Source organism: Mus pahari, chromosome 23, assembly GCF_900095145.1.
Source record: "Mus pahari chromosome 23, PAHARI_EIJ_v1.1, whole genome shotgun sequence".
NCBI lineage: Eukaryota > Metazoa > Chordata > Mammalia > Rodentia > Muridae > Mus > Mus pahari.
The window spans coordinates 40,399,933-40,415,259 of NC_034612.1; the positions used below are offsets into that span (position 1 = coordinate 40,399,933).

The window sequence follows — 15,327 nt, forward strand, 5'->3', positions numbered from 1 at the left end:
CCTCTGCCTCCTCTGCCTCTGCCTCCTCTGCTTCCTCTGCCTCTGCCTCCTCTGCCTCCTCTGTCTCTGCTGCCTCTGCCTCTGCCTCCTCTGCCTCCTCTGCCTCTGCCTCCTCTGCCTCTGCCTCCTCTGCCTCTGCCTCTGCCTCTGCCTCCGCCTCCCAAGGGCTGGGATTAAAAGTTTGCATTACTGCAGCCCTGCTGACCCCTGCTCTCTCACAAGTCTGGTTCTTTTCCTGATGGAGCACCCTGGGAGTACAAGCCTTCCCACCCACAAACTCTCCTTTGAGATGATGAGATGGCTTCACATAGAGGGGAGCGTTTTGAGCATTTCATGGATGAGAAAGAGTAGGTCAAAGGTGTAGGTAGAGAGTCGTGGCTTGAGGGGGTAGGGTCTGCCCCTGAATGTGCGTTTTCTTCTGGCTAATGCCTCTGAGGGACAGAATCATGGCCCTACCCTGGCATTTCCTTGGGCCTCTCTGGGTGACCTCACCCAGCCTGCCTGTCTGCAAAGCCCATTTCTCTCTCTCCCCCTCTGACTCTGTCGCCACTGAGCTTGGCAGTTGGAACCTCTCTCCGGAGCCTTCCCTGGTCCAGCTTCTGACAGCCCCGCCCTCCCACACAAAGCCTTGCCTGTCTGCTCACATAGGTTGGGGATGTCCCACCCTTTCTAAAAACATGCCGTCTAAGACTTTCTGTCCTCCAGAGCTGGCTCGTCAGTAACATATGCTCCCCAGTGCCTCCCAACCCTGCCTACAGCGGGGAAGCTGATGTGTGAACATTTCTATTACCCACTGTCCTACGGCTCAACACCCACGGTCTAAAAGGCGGGAAGTGGGGTCAGCACCTGGAAGCTTCATTTATGTACAGATCGGGAGACTCTGAAGGTAGAGTCAGTGCTTCGCGAGGTGGCCATCGCTCTTCTTCTTTTTAGAGTGTGGGTTCCAGGTGAAGTGACACTGTCTGCTTCACTCTCAATTTCCTTAAGTTCAGTGAGTATAGCCCGGCTGTAGCTATTTCTCTCTACCCTGGGTTGATCGGAGTTCCCTGGTGTCTAGTTCTATCTCTTCCTCCAAGCCAAGTAGTGTTCTCATACTGCCTCAGTCACGAGGCAAGTAAACCACTTGCCTGCTTCAATATTGATTTATCTTTCTCATGCCCCGCCCCCACAGACCCCCAGCTTTGCGTTTCTCGACCCACCAGCAAGCCCACCACTGTGTGTAACCTTCATGCCTTATCCGGAGGGCATCGAGAAGGAGGGTTGATGCCATTCATCCTCACACAGTACTCTGTTTTCCTCTAACTCTGGCTCCTCCCTCCAAATATGAAAAAAAAAAAAAATCAAATGTCAGCTCGAATACAGAAACTGGTGGATGATTTTGGAGAAATGATCTACCCAGGATCGTAGCACCAGGACCAAATCAGAAGCAGAACAAATCCTCCCAATCCCTGGTTTTTCAGCCTTTGTTGCTAGGCTGTAAACACGCAATTCCATGCAGAAGGAAAGCATCACCGGGTATGTGTAATGTGAGCATGTATTGCTTCCTTTTCTGCTGCCATGATAAAATGCGACAGCCAGAAGCATCTTAAGGAAGAAAGCTTATTTAAAATAACACTGTGGTTCCAGAGGGTTAGAGAACTATAATGGCGGGGACCACGTGGCCGGAGCAGGAAGCTGGTCACATCTGAGACCACAACAGGTAACACAGAAGGAAACGGAAGTGGGCGGAACTACAAGCTCGCCAAGCCTGCCTCCAGTGACGTGCTTCCTCCAGCAAGACTCTGCCACCTGAAGACTCCACAACCACCCTGAAAAGCACCAACAACCTGAACTCCGTGTTCAAATACCTGAGCTGGAGAGAGTGGCTGCTTTTGCCAAGGATCCAGGTTCGGTTCCCAGCACCCGCATGGTGGCTCACAACGATCTGTAGCCACAGTTCCAGAGGATCCAGTGATCTCTCCGGGACTCCTTGGACACTGGATATACATAGTGAACTTGCATCCGTATATGCAGGTAAAATACCTATACATACAAGATAAAATCTTAAATAAATAACAAGCTGCAGATAAGCAGGTGTAGATTGGTCCATGAAAGTTACCTTGGTAACCAGCAGGGGGCGGGGCGAGGTAGGGGACCGAGTCAGTGGCCCCTCCCTCTGCAGCAGGCAGCACCCCTTCCTCTTGCTTTTCTTTCTCTGACTCAGGGACATTTTGTACCTGAAACTTGTCACTTACCTAAATGCTCACTGGCTGGCAGGTCTACGCGATCCGCGTTGTTGACAGACAAGAAAACACAGGCGAGGAAATGTGTAAGGTTTGCTGTGTACACAGCACAGACTCGGCTGGCATATGACGCCTCTCTCCCTCTAACTCATACATTGTGGGTATCTCTTCTTAAACTCACACAGTTCAGTATCTGGAGCAGAGTCTATGGAGAGGCCCGCTTCTCCTTTCCAAGGGTAGAAGCCTGAGGTAGCTGGTACCACAACTTCAGTGTGTTCTAATGCTATTCCCAGGCCAGAACAAGGTGTCAGGAGCCACCGAGTCTTTAATTCAGTGTTGTTTCTTTGAAGTGATATGGCCCGAGGCTGTTAAGTGCACACTAACTGTCCCTTGTCACCTTGGGTGGCAATGGCATCTGGAGGGCTGGTCCCTGTGCTGAGCAGGGGATGGGGTGTTTCACGCTCCCTCATTTTCTGCTGGCATTTCTAAGGGTCCCTTGTTGCTTTCGGCTCAGGAAGACTTCCCTGTGTGTGAGACCCATATCTAGTTCACCTGTCCCGGTGCCTGGTTCCTTCTAAAACGCCTTTGCAGAAGAGCTGGGTTAAAAAAAAGGGATTTAAAACTGCTGTCTTTTCAATGAAAGCAGTTTTAGGAAACATGATTTTTCCTTGTTTGTGTCTGAATCCATTCAACAACTAACTCTGCCTTAATGAAATTCTCTTGCATTCAAAAAAGTTAAATGTATTTCAATCCACGGGGCGGGGGGGGGGATTATTCGCTGTGGAGAGGAATGAGGTCAGTGTTTTCACACTCACAAATAGGGTTCTGGGCGTCTCTGTGCCTGAGGGGTGGGGTTCTGAGCAGCTCTGTGCCTGAGGGGTGGGGTTCTGGGCGGCTCTGTGCCTGAGGGGTGGGGGCTTAAGGAGCAGGTTCCTGCTTCTGGTGCTGACCCTGCATATGTTTTCACAGGGGTCCTCCCAGTCAAGGTCTGGGAGAGATCAGCAAACGCTGCCTTTAAAATGGGTCAGAGAAAACTGTATTGTTTATTGTAACACTTGACTCTTAGGGTTTCTCTTGGTGAGATTTCTTTTTTCATCCCACTCTGTGAAGAAGAATGATGGCCTGGGCCTATGTCTCAGTTGGGGAACCTCGTGCCTGGTACTTCTGAGGCCCTGAGTTTGATCCCCAGCTCTGCAAAGTGAAACCTGAAATTGCCGTCACTAAGATCAGCTCACGATGTTTTAACCCAGTCTAGGAGATGCTTAATTTTCCTCAGAACAGAGCCAATATCTGTTTGTTTTGTTATTTATTTATTTATTTATTATATGTAAGTACACTGTAACTGTCTTCAGACACACCAGAAGAGGCATCAGATCTCATTACAGATGGTTGTGAGCCACCATGTGGTTGCTGGGAATTGAACTCAGGACCTCTGGAAGAGCAGTCAGTGCTCTTAACCGCTGAACCATCTCTCCAGCTCCTTCCCCTCCCCCCTTTTTTAATGCATTTATTTGTTGGTCTGTGTGGACATGTACACACTATATAGCACATTTGGTGGTTAGACGTCAACTTACACAAGTTGGTTCTTTCCTCTGGCCCTGTGGGTTCTGGGGTGGCATCCCGAGTTACAGGGGTTAGTGGCAAGCCCTCTTACTCTGCGAACCACGATGCTGGCCCCTCCGAACAGCTCTTAGATGATGTGTCATCGTGGGACTGTAGCATGTTCTCGGCGTCTTCAGGTTTGTCGATGTAGCCTTTGGTTTGGTCTTTTGGGGTTCCTCTGCCTAGCATTTGTCATGTGAGCATACACTCGGTGATGGTGACAGCTCGTGGTCCTCACCTATACCTGTCCACAGGAGAAGGGGGTATACTTTACCCCAGCCCCGTCATCTCAAGCTTGGAAACACTGGGCAGTAGCTTCTCTGGTAGGCAAGCATCCGGACGGCCTAGCTTTGGTTTCCTAGTTTGCTTCTTAAGACCACCATTTTAGCCTCAAGAACTTGTCCAAAAAGGCTAGGAAAACATAAATAAATTATGAATTAAAATACAAATGCACTATGCTTTTGTAACATTTATTTGTGTGTGTGTGTGTGTGCGCGTGCGCGCACGCGCACGCGCGTGTCTGTCTGTCTGTCTGTCTGCCTATGTGCAAATGATGCTATGGCACATGTATGACAGTCAGAAGACAGCTTGTGGGACTTGGTTCTCTCTTCCACCACGAGGGTCCCAGGAATCAGACTCACCGGGCTTGGTGGCAGTCACCTTTTCAAGCAGAGCCATCTTGGGGGCTCCTGATTGTGCTTCTGATACTGAGCAGATTCTTGAGGATCGAGAGAGAAACAGACAGTTGTGGTGCGGGGGGGCTAGGGGGGTGGGGAATGGCATCGATTCTGAGATTCAGTCTGAGCACCCTTTACCGGCCTCATCCTGCACTGTCACCTCGTAAGTGGGGACTCTGGGGACATGTTGATCACCCACTTCTCGGAAAACTTGTTCTTTCCGTGCCACCCAGCACACCCACCTGTCCAGACCTGTGTCTTGGTTATAAAATACACGCTCTGCCCCTGGACAGAGTCCTCAGCTGGCTCCATCCCACAGCAGGGTAGGAAGAGGCCTTCCACCCTTCCCACAGAGAACAGCGTCTGGTGGGAGTTTTCTCACAGCCATCCGACCTCCACTCTTGGCCAGGAGTCCCTGGAGAGACACAACCTGTATGGTGGATCAGATTACTGTGAAGAATAGTGGCATCTCTCTCTAGGCTCCTCAGGGTACTGCAGAGCTCCAGGGAACAATTCTTCATCCAGGGAAGTGGGCAGTGAATAGGCTGTCAGCCATCAGGGATTCTGGGCGTCTCTGCCCTGAACATTCTCTAAGAAAGTTGACCCTCAATCTGGTTTACAATTAAAAGTGATGGTGATGATGATGGTGGTGCTGGTGGTGGTGGTGGTGGTGGTGGCAATGTGATGACAATGATTTATCAACAATGAGTGACTAAATGAGCTGGACATACATTTTATTAGCTATGTGACTTTCACCTTATATTTCTTTAAATCTCAATTTTCTCATCTACTCTTAGTCCCCATCTTGCAGGTTTGAAGTGAGGATTAAATATGATTCTAAAATGTGTATTTTAGCAAGGAATTTATATTCTATAAGCGTAGATGCTCTCACCAATGCTAGCCCCTGTCTCAGGCTACTTTCTGTCTCTGTCTCTCTTTCTCTCTCTCTCTTCTCTCTTTCCCCTCTGTCTCTGTCTCTTTCCATCTTTCTCTCCTCTGTTTCTCCTCTACCTCTCTGTCTCTGCCTTTCTCTCTGTCTCTCTTTCTCCCTCTCTCTCTCTCTCTCCTCTGTCTCTGCCACTGTCTCTCTTTCCTCTGTCTCTGTCTCTGTCTCTCTTTCATACACATACACACACACACACACACACACACACACACACACACTACTTGTACTGGCTATTTTTGTGTCAACTTGACACATCTGGAGTTATCACAGAGAAAGAAGCTTTAGTTGGGGAAATGCCTCCATGAGATCCAGCTGTAAGGCATTTTCTCAATGAGTGATCAAGGCGGAGAGGCCCCTTGTGGGTGGCACCATCTCTGGGCTGGTAGTCTTGGATTCTATAGGAGAGCAGGCTGAGCAAGCCAGGGGAGGCAAGCCAGTAAGGAACATCCCTCCATGGCCTCTGCATCAGCTCCTGCTTCCTGACCTGCTTGAGTTCCAGTCCTGCATCCTTTGGTGATCAACAGCAGTATGGAAATGTAAGCCGAATAAACCCTTTCCTCCCCAACTTGCTTCTTGGTCATGATGTTTGTGCAGGAATAGAAACCCTGACTAAGACACTACTCTTTGAAACCATTCATTTCTGGCTGCCCTCCATCCCCCTCTCTTATCTTTCGTTCAGCCCCCAGCGCCTGTTCGCTGTTTCCAGAGCCGGCTCAGGGCTTTTAGGGACATGAGAACTGAGGTAGCTATAGGTTGTCTTAAAGGACAGTGGAAGTCAGGGAGCAATCCAGGGACACATTCTGATTTTATTGTTCTACTTCAAAGTAGTTTGGGTGCCTTCAGGTTTGTTTTTGTATTTTTTTTAAATGAGCCTCTCCCCAAGAGAACCGGACAAAGGAAGCTGGCCTTGTCCCAGCTTGCAGCGGGTTTTGTTCCCTTTGAGCGTGAGCAGAAGGCCTCTTCTGTTTGTTTAGGATGTATGTCCACTTACTAAACTAAAAGCGTGGGGCCTGATGCAGAACAGCCAATTCACTCCTCGCAGGGAAAACTAAATGTCATTTTTCCCCTCCAGGACACTGTAGCTGTCTTTCAGACACTCCAGTAGAGGGCATCAGATCTTGTTACGGGTGGTTGTGAGCCACCATGTGGTTGCTGGGATTTGAACTCTGGACCTTCGGAAGAGCAGTCGGGTGCTCTTCCCCACTGAGCCAACTCACCAGCCCTATCTTTAAGTCTTTATCGTCATTTCCTTTGAAATGCATAGGAGTGACCAGGAAGTAGGTTCAGAGCACCACTGAAAACTTTTTAAAAACCTGTGCTGGGAGTTTTCTAAAGGATTTATTCATTTCCACTTTATGTATAGGAGTGTTTTGCCCGCATGTGTATCTGTGCACCATGCGTGCAGTACCTGTGGAGGCCAGAAGGCGGTGCTACACCCCTGGAACTGGAGTTACTGATGGTTGGAGATGCTGGGTCTTCCTCAAGAACAGCTGAGCCCTTTCTCAAGCCCCAAATTAAGATGTAAAAAGTTTATGTATTTAAGGCTGGATGTGGTGGTGCACACCTGTAACCTCAGCACTTAGGGGGTAGAGTCAGGCAGTCAGTCTACATAGTTCCAGGACGGCCAGGGAGACAAAGAGAGACCCTGTCTCAAAAACAAACGAACCATAAATATTTACAGTGGTGATATAGAGTAGCTTGTTTGCTTATCACAACCTGATTCCCCCACTAATTGCTATTACTATTGGTTCAGTAAGTAATAGAATGTGAGAGTGCTATGTGCAAGGAAATTGTGCCTTGATTATGCCCACTGTATAAATGGGTGCATTGATTATGCCAGCTGTATAAATGAGGGTCCAAGGTTTAGCAAAGTTAATAATTTTCCTTAGGCTTCAATGCAAGTGAAGCTAACTGGTGCCAGGTGGGACTGGGACCCCGGGAGAGCCGATGTAGCATTTTTTCTCAGTAACCCTGCGGCCTGTTCTTTCAGTGCCGTGTAAGATGGGGAAGTGCCAACCCAGTATTAATGGATATTTTTGAAGGAAAGCCTTCCAATCATCTTTTACATAGAGCTCATACATTCTCAGTACAGCTGATAAAAAAAAAAAAATGAACTCATCACTGAAGTATGCATGTGAATTAGGGAGACCTCAGTCTAATGAAGGATTTCAGGAAGCTGAAGCCCTTCCCGTACAGTTAGGATCGAGGGTTGCAGTGTATCCTGTAGTGTCTCCACATTTGCAGGTAAACCAGGACATTTCTAGAAGTGGCATTTAATTTAGTTTTTAAAGTTCTTTGCTAGAAAAAAAAAAAGTATATTGTCCTCTTTCGTTTCTCAAATGAATTAGGAGAGGAACTAGGAAGCCTTGTTGTTTGTGTGTTGGTCGGAGGATGGAATTTGCACGTTTGGGGGGGAGGGGTGTTAAATCATTACTACATAATAATTCATTCTGTTGGAAACCCCCAGTCCTAAATGTGCTGGGGAGAAGAGGGCCCAGTGGCTTTCGAGATGGCTGGTCAAACCTCACCTGACAGAGGGCTGCCCGTCGTTGTCAAAATACAATTCTCTTATTTAATCCCTCCACTAAGCGTATTAGTTGTGAGAAACAAAGCCGACTGAAATCAGGACACATGATACCAAGAATTAAGGAGAAGGCAGGCGCCTAATGCCTTTGCATCCTAGCTCCTTCATGCTTATGAAATAAGGTGTATTGGTCTGTGTGAGTCTTAGAAATGACAACATGAAGAAACCGGTCCATGGTGGACTCCGGGCGTTCGCCAGGCAAGCCGACTAAGCTTGTGTTCCTTCCCTTCAGGCTTTGGGGTTAGGGTGCCTCGCAAAAAAGCCAGTATTGCACAAAATGCGGATCCCCGTTGCACATCCCAGAGAAGGAAGGAAAGGCCAGGCAGGCGTCTGGCTTCTCGGTTGCAGCGATGACAGATCCCACCCCCCACCCCCCATACACACACACTCACACACCCCTCCCCAAACGCCGCTGCTTCCAAATGCAAGGGTGCAGCTGGCTTACCGCAGAGTGCCGCAATTGAGTGTTTTCAGGGACAGACACAAGGGGAAATCGCAGCCCGAGCACACCCGGGGCCGCCGCCTGCCAACCTTTCTGCACCGAGAAGCCTCAGGCAGCTGGCAAATTCCTCGTCCCTCCCCTAGCGAGCAGGGAGGTGGAGGCTGGGTGGGAGCTCAGGTTGAGAAAGGAAGGGGCTGGGGGCGGGGCTTCAGTCCATCCCTCAGCTGGGGGCTGCAGGGTGGGCAGCCAGGAGGCCCAGACGTCCGTCCACCCCGGTGCAGCGGCAGCTTACAGTGCGGGTGGGGACTCTGCCACCATACCTGACTGTGGCTGAGCATGTGGGCGGTCGCAGGCAGTAGGCAGGCATTGCTGCTTATGTCAGCTCTGAAATGAAAGCGGCTGAGGCCTCTGCCTCTGAAGGCTTGCAAGGGAGATCAGCACCCAGCAAATAAGAAGCCAGCCCTGGCCCCAGAGGAGGAGGAGGAAGAGGAGAGGTTGAGCATCCCTCTCCCGGTGTCCTTTAAATGAGGAGCGTGGCCATTTGCTTCTGACCCTCGCTTACATCACTAACCTGTGACAGGCACATCTCCACGCCCGGTACCTGCTCCTCCAACTGCAGCTTCCAGTCCTAGGAGCTTCTTTGTATGAGGCAGACATGGCCAGCCAGCAGGATTCCGGCTTCTTTGAAATCAGTATCAAATATTTACTGAAATCCTGGAGTAACGGTGAGTGATAGAAAATACGCTTTTTTTTTTTTTTTTTTTTTTAGGGTTTTTCTGTTTGTCACTTTGTCTCAAGCTAGGATCAGAGGCCTTTTGTGGGCATGACCCTCCCTTTCTCTTACATGTACCTCTATCAAGAGCGATCTCACTGCTCTCTTGTTCTATTTTTTTTTTTTTNGGGGGGGGGGTCGGTTTTGTTTTCTGGATGCTGCTAAGGTTGGAGAAATCAGATCTCAACTGGACACATATGTTTGTGAGCTGAGGAAGTTTCTCTCTCTCTCTCTCTCTCTCTCTCTCTCTCTCTCTCTCCTCTTCATTTCTCTTCTCTCTCTCCATCTGCTGTGAAAATAAAAAAACGTCAGTGTCTGAACTATCCCTGCTCAACTTTGAAGGCTGAAATAAAATTATAGTAGATTTTTTTTTTTTCTTAAAATTTCCAGAGATACGGCCCTTCCGACTCTGGGGAGGGCAGGTTCAGCATGCCAGGCTTCATTGCCTGCCTGGTGTTTATTTGCTGTGTTCAGGCTTCATCTAAATATTTTGTGAAGTGCAGTTTAACCGAAGGGGTGTGGCAGGGTAGAGAGTACTTTGTAATTGTCTTATTAGGGTATTGTCTGAAGAGGGAAAACTACTTGGAAGTCCAAAACCTAAGACTCATCTTTCTTAGGCATAGACGGGTCTGCAGATCCATTTGATCCATCCCTGGTACCCGTGAATGGTATTCAGAGGCTGTTTATGCGTTTCAGCTTCTGGAGATCTCAGTTGCTCTGGTACAAGCATGCTTCTGAAATGTAAACAAGTTCTGACCCAGATGGTTCCTTAGGCTATAAAAATACCCTGGTTCTGAAGTTGCATTTCGGACCTATATAAAAATTGTTAGCAATTCACTATTTCCCAAAGGCGAACCTCTAAGCCATCCTGGGTCTGGGTTAATACTCAGAAGGAGGCCTTCAGCTGTTCAGGGATACCTTGTATTTTTCTGCACACTTTAAAAACAGTCTTATTGATGCATCTGCTTTTGTGCTGATTCTGTGACAAAAGACTGACAGGTCTTCTGGACGCTTGACTCTTTTCAATTGAAATGTTGTTTCTAAAAATTATTTTCTAGGTTTTATTGGGTATATACTAATTCACCTACCTGGAGTCCTGAGATCCACCGATGACCTGTAGCCAAAAATCCTTTTTATGTAAACAAACCTAGGCGGGAGAACATGGGCTGGGGTGTTTTGAGAAGGCTGAAGTGCCTGCCCAAAGATATTTGGGGGTTGCGTCTGTGGATGATCTCCACAGAAGCCATTTTCCCCAGCTCAGGGAGCCCCTCTGTGCACTGGGGGCTGGAGGGTTTCTGTACAAGCGGGGGGGTGGGGGGCATTTGGGAGTAGTGCTGCTGCTTTGTTGAAACCATAAATCTTTTAAGTTGGGTTCATTTTCCGGATGCTCCATACTCACAGACGAATCTTCCTTTGTCTGGTGACCGTCTGATTAATGAAAATAATTTGACAGACTGGACACTCTAGAGAGCAGTTTATCTCAATGGAAAAACGAACAAACAAACAAACAAACAAAATACCCTGTTTACAAGTGTGACATCAGGATGTGAATTTTAAGCTTTGTTTGGCTACTCCACAGCCTGCTTCTTTCTATCGGGTTTTGTGCCTCAGAATGGAAAATTATGTTGTACAATACCTGGAGGGGTTTCTCTAACATCTTCTCCTCTTGTCTGTCTTCAAATGACAGGACAGGTAACTGCTTCACCTTCTTTAAACTCGTTACTTTGTCCCTGCATTCCCCACACCAAGAAATGATTCAAAATTATTGTCCATCTCAACTTTGGGAGTATCTGTGACATAATTTCAAATCCTCCCAGTTCATTCAGCAAAGATTTACCGAGTACCCTGCGACATGCCAGGCTGTGGGGTAAGTGGAAGAGACAATTACGACAGAGCCCCGAGCGGGTGTCCTAATTCCTTTATTTCGAGAGAGTGAAGGTGGTAATTATCCAAGGGTTCTTGGGGGTGGGGCAGGTCTGGATGGTTTATACCCCTTTCTTAAAAGAGGAAAGAGAACCGCACCAGCTGCCTATCCCCTTTTGAGCTTGTTGTAACTCTTACCTGCGCCCAGCCTGGTTGGCACAGTTCTCATCTCTAAGTTTTACACGTTTCCAGTAGCGAACAGAGAGAGGAATTTGCCTGTACAAAACACCAAGTGGAAAACAGGAGCCTCGGGGCTTCGCCTACGAGTGTAACCTTGGCTGAACGGATGTACCGCGGGGCAAGCAGCTCACGGCGTGCTTGCTCATGCCCAGCTTGCCAGGTTGGGAAGCCGAGGGTGCCCGCCCACATACCTGAATGGAGAACCAGCCTCCTAATTATGTGGTGGTGCTTATTTACACAAGTGCAGCAATTAGAAAGCAATGAAACAAACTTTGCAGCTATAGCTGACTACTGCTGGGCAGTAGTAAAGGGAAAGATGACGTCATAAACTTTTATGGGCTAAGGTTTCCACTTGATAGAGAAAGGGCACGTTGTGGGGCAAAATGTCGCTCTATAACATTCATCTTTGTCTCATCAGAAGAATTAACAAGCTAATTAAGCAAACTGGTCGCTGCCTGGTGAGATGAATTAGTTTCTACTTGGTGGCTTCAGACACTTTTTTTCCCCCCTGTGGCACCACACATACCACACCCATCCTGTCAGGCTGCCCTTCGTTTGGTTTGAATGAAGCAACGACTTGCAGTAGTAGCCTGATGTCTGGAAATGTCACTTCCTCTTATACAGACTCACCGTGTCGCTTTTCCCCTAACTTTCTTGGACAACTGTCCCAGTGCTCCTTCCACTGTATCTAGGCCTTCCGGGGCTGACCATCTGCTGTCCCTGGTGTCTGTGGCCACAGCCACCGTCTTCTCAGCCTTACTGGGAATGTTCTTTGGTCTTCTAATATCATCTCCTAATCTCCCTCAGGGCAATATCTTCCATGGCCCCCCAGCTCCCACCCTACCCCTGCACTCTCTTCTCTCTTCTTTTCCTCTCTGTCTTCTGCAGTTCGGGGACTTGTTTCCAACATCCCTGGCTGTTTCCATCTCCACCCCATAATCTGGCAGTCCCTTGCCACGAGTCACAGAGCCAGAGGGGCTTGCCGCCAGTCTTCTAGGGCCTGTACTTGTGTGGCCATCCATTAGCCAATGACTCTGTTTCCTCGTCTGTGAAAAGCAAGCAGAAGTAATGGGTACCTCATAGGCATGGGGTGTTCAGGCACGGCACTTGGGACAACATCTAACATACTTGGAATGTTTGATAAATGCTAAAATAATACAGATGTGTTCTGGTGCTCCTCTGCTTTCTGAACCTAAACTTAAAACGTGGCCTAGATTGTCTTCTTCCCTGTGCCTTGGCATCCTCAGTGGATTATTTTATGAATAGTCAACACTTACTTCACCCCTGGGCAAGAAAAGTCTAAGGAGAGATGGCAGTTTGGATTTACTTTTAAACTTAGCGCTCCTCCCTTTACCCCCTCCCCCCTTTTTATCTCTACCACTACCAACTCCCCCCCACCCCACCCCTTCCTTAATCGTGGAGCTCTGTGGAGTTGGCTTGGGAGTGTCTCTGTGGCAGGAAGTTGCTTTGGCCTTTAGCATCACTCCAGACGAAGTTTGGAATGGCTAGCATCAAGCTCCCTCAGGGGAGGAGAGTTTACACAGACAGAGTGAGTGTGTGGGGCTCACCATCATCATCTGAAAAGCCTAAATGGCTTCCTTGTGCTCCTAACCACCGTCTGCTGCCCAGGGAACACTGACCCAATGAGCTGCATAGTGTGTATTCAGAATCACCTGGCTCCTCCCAGGGCGATGTGCACCCTTCCCCTGGGACCTAGCCAGTCTTTGCTGCCCACTGAGGACATCTTTATGTTCACTAAATCTTCAAGGGCCTTCGAACTCCCCACACAATGAACACCTCTGGAAGAACTGAATGACCTCTTTGCATAGAGATTGGTGTGTGCCCCAACGTGGCTAAGGTTGTTCTAAGGAAACTCCGGCAGAACCGGAGTCAGGATTCCCAGGTGTAGTGAGTTAATTCTCTGGATAAGGATGATATCCACTGAGCTTGGTGCCTCAGCACTTCAGAGGTAGAGGCAGACAGATAGGGAGTTCAAGGTTACCCTCGTCTGTGTGAGACCCTTTCACTGACAGAGGCGGGGGGTGGGATGGGGAAGGTAGAGGATGGGGGGCAGGGGGGACAGGGGAAGAGAGAGAATCCATTAAGCACAGAAATGCTGGCTTGATGACATTAGTTGCTGGGCCAAAGAAATCATGAGCAATACAACGAGCTGTACTTACTGTTGGTGTGTAAAATATACGGCAGGTGAGCCTCAAAGGCTCCAAGAGAAAGACCTTTTATAGAATTGGAGTAAAGATGTGGAAAATTAATATTAATTGAGTTGACTGAACCGATCTATAGGTACAATTCAAGTCCAGACACATTTTGGGGGTGTCTGTGGTGTGTGTGTGTGTGTACTGAGGTTAGAACGCAGGGACTCATACAAGTAGAACTTGTGTTCTACCACTAAGCTACATGCCAACATTTGATCCTTTCGGTGAAGGAATGACCAAGGACTATTGTCTTTATCTGGCACGGGAGAGGCTGCAGGTCCCTGTCACTCATCACTCTTTGGCAGCGGCATACCCTCGGAGGCCACAGGGTCCCTTCTGCTGAAGCGGTTAAAAAGCCTAATGAGAACAGTGCCCTATGCTGGCATCCTTGTTCTCTAGCAGCAAGGGATCCATTGCTGCCTCTGTCGTTGAGATGGATTGGAGGTGGTAGCTGTCAGGTCCAAAAGAAACTTGGGACAGATGGCTACTTGTCGTGCTTGCTGGTGTGCCAAAGCGCACGCTGGCCTCCGGGCCCTCTCAGATACACATGTACCTGCTACAGAGTCCATCCTGGCTCTTCCCAGCTCTTCTTACCATGCCCCACCCTAATTCTTTCCAGCCCATAGGCTAATCTCCCCCCAGCTTCTCACTTCTTTAAAGCTGTGTGATCTCTTGCCCCCTTCCCCCACACACCCCCAACTCTCAACTTGTTCCTCTTTATATTGGTTTCCTTTGCCTGCGCTTTCTCCATACTGCTGGCCACAATCAATCTTTTACTTTCTCTCCTTGCTCTGGGCACATAAGCGGTGCTCTGGTGCTCTCCCTCGAGTTTACCATAAAATCCTTCCCCTCAATGATACTTTATAGCAGTCATGCGCTCACTGGTGCAGAGGCCCTCAGTTTGGACCATAGTTATTGTTATTTGTTTTGAATGTAAGGCACACATCATTAAAATCGAGGCAGGCGGTGCCGGAGCAGTCCTAGAATAACAGACACAACCTTTCTGTGTCGAATGCCATGCTCAGTGACTTATATATAGGGCAGTCACATAATTATTCATCCAAACTGGGACACTTTTGAGAGTGAAAGTTAATGGTGACGCAGGGATGCTGTCTTCTGAGACCACCTTGGGCAAAGGAGGCCACATGATTGTTTCTTTGTTCCTCCCCACAGCCCTGTGGGATATATAGTATCCACATTTTGTAAACTTGGAAAAAACATTGAAACTGGAGAAAGTGATTTATTGGTTCAAACCAGGAGGTCAGTAGATGCCGTCCACCCATTCCCCAAGGCTGGCCACAGTGTTTTGTTTGTTTGTTTGTTTGTTTAAAACATTTATATGAGTGTTTTGCCTACATAAATGTCTGTGCATTACTTCTGTGCCTGGTCCCTGCGGAGGGCAGAAGCGGGTGGATCCCCTGGGACTCAGGAAGATTGAGGAACTGCCCCGTGGGTGCTGGGAATCTAAGCCTGGAGCTCTGGAAGAGCAACCTTGTGGTCTCTCCAGCCCCTGCATTGTTTTCATATTTGCCAAAAGGACCAAAGGATCAAGGGCACTGCTGGGAACTTGGTGTTTTATTGCTATTTAAATTTTTATTGCTTAATACTTTCTGCCAGTTCTTAGCCTCTGGCACACCCTGCTCTCCTCCCTGTGTGCTTAAGTATATACAATCTCTCTCTCTCTCTCTCTCTCTCTCTCTCTCTCTCTCTCTCTCTCTCTCTCTCACACACACACACACACACACACACAAACACACATGCATGCA

General features: G+C 48.4%; 1 protein-coding gene across 8 annotated transcripts in view; it reads left to right on the forward strand.

Annotated features, from left to right (window-relative positions):
• Window positions 1-15,327, forward strand: part of Fry (FRY microtubule binding protein) — a 398,256-nt gene that overhangs the window by 141,386 nt on the left and 241,543 nt on the right. For 2 of the 8 annotated variants that reach the window (XM_029533779.1, XM_021222524.2), the window contains exon 1: window positions 8,715-9,198. The exons of the other annotated variants lie outside the window; for them this stretch is intronic. In XM_029533779.1, the coding sequence (XP_029389639.1) occupies window positions 9,129-9,198 (70 nt within the window). In that variant the 5' untranslated portion in view covers window positions 8,715-9,128. Of the gene's footprint in view, window positions 1-8,714; window positions 9,199-15,327 lie in introns of those variants that run through there. 8 annotated transcript variants of the gene reach the window in all.